The following is a 6,000-nucleotide window of genomic DNA, read 5'->3' as shown; positions in this document are numbered from 1 at the left end:
CTCCGTCGGCGCCCTCTCTCGACCTCCGGCGGCTCCGGGTACGACGTCTGCTTTCCAGTCAGCGCCGCTTCTCCACCTCGGGCTCCAGGTCTCAGGCTACTCGACGCCGGACTCCAGGGAAACCAGTTTCCAGGTCAGGATCTTGCTGTTCTCGGTTTCTAAGGCCTGTTCCTGCTGTCCAGGTCCTTAGGATGGTTTTTCTTGCTTCTTCCCACACAGGGCTCCAGGCTGGGCTCAGTCAGTAGGGACTAGTATCAAGGGTGGGTTTATGGACCCCACTCCAGGCACAAGTTTCCACCCCTGCTGCCTCACTCCTTCCTCCTTCAGGTTTCTGCTGCTCTCTCTTCACCAGTCAGGTGCCAACTGCCAGCTCCAACTGCCAACTCTCTGTCTTAGCTTCCCAACATTCTAAACCGCCTCCAACTGTCACAGGGCTCCAGAATGTTGCAGAAGGTTCTAGTAGGTTCCAGTGGGTTCTGATGATGTCACAGGTGGCCACCATTTTGTGCTCCAGGCCCTCAGACAGAAGTTTCAGGGGTAGATAAAATGGCTCCCTGAATCTGCATCAATACTAAAAAGTCTGGTGGTTCCCAAAAAGGAAAAATACTAACAGGGTTTGAGGCAAAAGTGGGACAAAATAAATAATGATGAGGAGGGACCACCCAAAGGGCTGACAGGTCTAACACCTTTCATGAGTCAACCAGAGTCAGGAGGTAGCAAGTCATGAAATGAAAACATGGATACACCAGAGGGCTGGGACTGGATGACGAGACAATGGCCCCTGTGGCTGAGATACAAGGGCTGGTCTTCCGGGTCAAACAGAGAAGAAATACCAATAAGGACAATAGAAAAACTGCATCCAGGAAAATTTAAGCAGCAGGATAACAGGAACACTTTGGTTATACCACACCGATCTGTTCAGTTCATTTACTGTATGTGCGTTCTTTGCACCTTCATTTTGTTTTACCTGCTGTTTCCCTGTGTTTCTGTTTGCTTGGCTGCATCTCCTAATGAGGACATAATATATCATATGCCACCCTGTAATAACAGTTGTCATTTCGTTTTTATTCCTGCTTAAAACACACTAAAGCCTTGTAAGTTAAGGTACGTTTTGAAGTTGGCACAGCAAAGTGAGAACTGCAGAAATTAGTGAAGTCAGACATTTACCCTTAATTACTGCAAAATCTGTGCGGTTTTTCCCATGTACATCTAGTTGCAGCAGAAGTAAAGGGGTAATTTGGCTCTGACCCTATACATAACACTTACAGGTGTTAACGTAACCAAACAGCAATCTTCGTTTGTATGCAGCATGGGTTATGCTTAATAAAACTTACTTCAGTTTTGTCTAACAGCGATGATTGAGAACATACAGGCAGACCACTGCATCCACTATGGGTGCGTGACTATGATTCTTGTTGAAAGGCTCACGTTGTGGTTTAAGGATTCACAAATGTTTGAGTTTAAAACTCATGATTGTTTCCTGACAGCTTGTTAAAGTCAGATGCTGTGAAAATGGCGTGTCCCATATGCTGTCTTTGTTTGCACATGCCAAAAGAATTCTCATTGGTATGCGAAAGCAACCAGTTAAGCATTAGACTTTTTGTGTTATTTTGCAGCACAGAAAAATGACAATTGTACTGTAAACAGGAGCATTTTGAAGCAATACATGGTCACATCGACCTGCATCTAGCCCCAGCCCTGAGTGGTCTCTGTTGAATGTTTATTTTTATTGTATAAACGGTTGATTGCACACCTTTTGCTATTCATGTATTTAACATGCATTCCACTATCACAGAAGCGGATATGAATTGAAAGTGGGTACTGTAAAAAGCGATCTACTAAGAACAGTGCATGCTCTGTGCAACACTTGCCAAAAAAGACACTATTTGTTTAAAATAACTAAGGTCTGACGGTGCTAAAGATCTTACTACAGTCAGCCTTCATATTGTGGTGAAAACTTTACAGATAGCCCATCTTCTGAAGCCAAAGAAGCCCGTGTACATGTTAATACTAGGTGCAGACAGTCTTCCAGGTTCTGTAGAAATGTTCATGCTGACACGATTCTGTCTAATAACTCAAGGCTGCTTACAATACTTACTATCTTCTACGAAGAATCTTTGCTCAGTTGGAAACTTTTTCTTCAGAATCAAAAAACTTGCATAGAACATACTGGACACAAGTAGTCAACTGTCATCTACACACACAGTTAGTCTTTAATACAAATATTCATAACATGTTCATTACCTCAACACACCTTATGATTCATTAGCAGCAAACATGCTTTGTAACCCATTAGCTGGACACAGGCTGTAAAAAATAAGGTAGAAACTTAATATGGTAGCCACCCACCACTAAATAAACTATAAAATAAATTAGCACACTCATTGGATAATGTCATTTGAGATGCTATCAGTGATGCCATAGAACGTCATGAGTGATGTAATGTGTGAACTCATAATCAGTGCATGGTGGGATGCAAGCTATAGTTAGCTCTGCTAACCATAACTTGTGAAACACGTTAATGTCGTCACTTGCATATTAACTGATTATGGGTACATTTAATTCTAGTGGATGTCTTCAAAATATGCAGCAATAAACAACTGGGAAGAAATGGCTGCGTTTGAATGCGGAGCCATTTCTATGGAAACCCTCAACAAAGACATCCCTTCCCCACCACGTTCGCTGTTCTTACAGAATCTTTCGTCTATGTGAATGGGCACAAGTGTGATAGTCTTTACAGAGGGCAATAAACCGTAGCTGTCGGTGGTTCCTTCCAACGCCTTTCTGGCTGAAGCACCGAGGACTAAAAGACGGCGCAGAGATATTTAGTCCATTTAGTGAAGACTGTGAATGGTTCTTCGCTCCCACACACCGGGAGGCTCTCCGGTGGAGAGCGGGCGTCGCTGCGGTTACCCACTACTGCCCATTGTTGGCTCACCGCCGCGTCTGGCGTGCGCCCGCCGCCCCTCGGCCCAGTCCTTGGTGTGCTAAGGGGCGGGGATGACAGAATACTCGAGGGGGGTGAGGGCAGAGGGAGGCGAGCGTTGCTACAACTAAAAGAGCCACACGCTTTCGGCACAGCCTCGGCGTCCCTGGCAATCGCCGGATCCGGCCAGCCGAGTTGTTGGAGCGGTATATAAAGGGCCAGGGCCGCGCCGGTGAGGGCGTCTTCTCTACTCTGCCTGAGGCGCGGATCCCCAGCGGAGGGAGAGGTGGAGGAAGGAGGAGGCAACCGCCGCCCGACTCGGCCCTCACCCCCGGAAAGCTGGGAGGCCCCCCATAGACAAGTAGGAAACTCCAAACAGCCATGGCCGACTCCCTCCGGCGGTTGAAGAACGGGGCGCTGTGCAAGTTCATGCAGGAGAAACTGGACGACTGGTACCGAGATTACCACGTAAGTCTGACGAAGCCGCTCGCTGGTGAGGGAAGTGCGGTGACGTGCGCGCGCCCCGCGTAGCCTGCAGTCGCCTCTGAACCCTTCAGCGGTGCCCACATGCATCCCTGGTTAGGGGACTCCCAGTTTTGTAGCTAATGCTCTTATATATCTTCATTCTCCCATCTAAAATTGTCATTTTAATTAACTCAAACTGTTCTTTTCTGCTTCGAACCTCTTCATCTATGGGTACCAAAATGTTGACATGTATGTGTGATTGCTTTCTGGATGGCGGACGTGCGCTTGAGAGCAAATACTTTTCTATGTTCACACATAAATTGGAATTCTGGAAGTCGCCGACTTGGACAAATATGCAACTACCAGGTCACGTCTGCAGCAACCGCCGCAATTTATCATTGTATGAAGGTAAACAAAATTTGCCAAAGATAATACGCAAAATATGAACATATCTCCACTCAGAGCCTTGCATACAAATTCATCTCTTTGAAAAATAATGTCAGTAATCTGGGCAGCACATGACGGACGTCTGCCATTTTTGTAGTACAGAATATTGGCAATGCTTTGACATAAATGCACTCGCCGTTTTCTTTCTGCGTTTTCAGATGTATCGTTAACAGGTGCTTTAACGCGACGCGTGTTATCTGGGCCATGTTAAGAGCCTGTTGATGTTCCACTGCAGAGTTTAATGTTCCTGCAGTGATTTTCACGGGGAAAAAGTTTGGTAACTAAGGACGCTAGTTACTATGGTGACGCCTAGCCTATTCTCTGTGAAATTGCAACACTCGCTTGGCAGCAGAAGCTTGCAACATAGGACACACAAAACAGGAACCGGCCCAGGAACACTGACAGTTTGAAGAACGATTTAGATAAGATCGGCAAACAGTAGTAATCTCTTTCGGAGGGGGCGTGGCACGTGCAGACTTTTATTTCCGCTGCACTGGCTCTGATTTCACGTCCAGGAGGGGGAGTGTCGGATTTCGTCATTCAGGTGAAATCTTTTACCGTTAGCCTTAGATGTAAGGTTTCCTTTCACAAGCGTACACACTTGACAATGACTAAAATAAAATATACATACGCTATTTCATTATCCTTCTTCGCACGTTTATGACCTGGTCCAAAAGGCTGCATGATTTATGCATGGTGCACATAAAGAAATTATATTTTGCCTCACACGTTACAGAATACTACATGTTGGGATGCATACGAGTTTAACAGTACTGTTCGGACTGACCTGAAAATGTGCAAATGCTCGGAATAAGGATTTGACATAAATAGCTCTAGGTGTGTGTTTTCGAAACTTATATACAATTATAATTTGTTAGTATGTTACTTCTCAAAAAACATTTTTACATATCACGATAAGCAAGTTGGTCATTTTTCTGTATTTGGAATATGTTTCTTAAACAAGATAGATTAGCTGAATACATTTCGTTCAATTTAGGATACATTTTTTATTTACAAATGAGGGTTTGTAATATTTAGATTCTTGAATCACTTACCAGAGGTGGACATGCATCTCTCCCTAAACGTGATATGCAACAAATGTAATAGCCTAAATTATTTTTACTGTTAAAAAAGCAAAAAGCAGTACTACCGTCTGAACCGATCACTTTTTATATACTCTGGTCTCTGCTCCTCAGTTTGTTTTAACTCAATTCAGTTCAGTTTCTTGATAAGGCAGTTCTTACCTGTTTTTTTCTGTGTTCTTATGATGGATTCACATTGCTTTCCCTGGTCAAACAGCAAGCGAGTAGACAAGGGTAAAACCAGATGATACAAGGGTTCTGCCAGTAAAGGGCATACAAGAATGCATGGACTGTATGTGCAGATCCAACTGGCCATCATATTCAAGTTTGTTATAAAAGCAGCTAACATATAAGCATGAGATACTATATAGATATGCAGTTGTCAAATTGGTTTAAATTGACAAACTTTCCTAAAATAACGAAATACCTTTCTTAAAAAACTTTATTATGAGGAGCCATCCCCGATTTCAAGTTATTGGCATATAAACGTCCTAATATGAAACATTTGTTTCACAGTTTTTTTTCCAGTCCGTTCGGGATGTAAGGAGTATGGATCATATATCACTTCAGAATGAGACTTTGTTAGCTATAGAAACTGTGTCTTGTGGACAAAAATGACATGGTCTGTGCCCCTGCCATCACCACATACCAAAGAACTATCAGCTCAGGCCATTACTGCTGCATTCAGTAGAAATGGAAATAATGCAGAATTGGAGCATTGCCTCAAAATCTTCCCCACAATGCTGCTGTGTGTGCAGCACAGACGCAGGAAGGATCACCAGAAACTGGCTGAGTTGCTTCGGTCCCACAGCAGGATGTTAATTTTATGAACAAGCAAGGTGGGTGCCTTTTTTGTTTCTAATTTTACTTGTGTTACTGCCAACTACAAAATAAATAATTACATTAGAATACCAGCGAATCCTAATCCACGGACACACCCAGCAGATACAATCCTGCCTGGGCCATAAATATCTTTATTTGTAGGCCTGTCAGCTGGAAGACCAGATTTTGAGGATTTAGACCACTTAGAAAAACAGCTGGCTCTTACTACAAGCTAGGTCTCCTCACCCACACTTTCAA

The 6,000-nt window shown here is 43.9% G+C and overlaps 1 protein-coding gene across 1 annotated transcript in view; it reads left to right on the top strand.

Annotated features, from left to right (window-relative positions):
• The first annotated feature begins 3,029 nt into the window (after positions 1-3,029).
• Positions 3,030-6,000, top strand: part of SPATA18 (spermatogenesis associated 18) — a 168,452-nt gene continuing 165,481 nt past the window's right edge. Inside the window, exon 1 of the mRNA XM_085642107.1 lies at positions 3,030-3,394. Coding sequence (XP_085498233.1) covers positions 3,308-3,394 — 87 coding nt within the window. The 5' untranslated portion in view covers positions 3,030-3,307. The remainder of the gene's footprint in view (positions 3,395-6,000) is intronic.

The sequence above is a fragment of the Triturus cristatus genome, chromosome 2_2 (assembly GCF_964204655.1).
Source record: "Triturus cristatus chromosome 2_2, aTriCri1.1, whole genome shotgun sequence".
In the NCBI taxonomy this organism is placed as follows: Eukaryota; Metazoa; Chordata; class Amphibia; order Caudata; family Salamandridae; genus Triturus; species Triturus cristatus.
The sequence above is the reverse complement of the archived record's forward strand: the minus strand, read 5'-3'. Positions and strand labels throughout refer to the sequence as shown.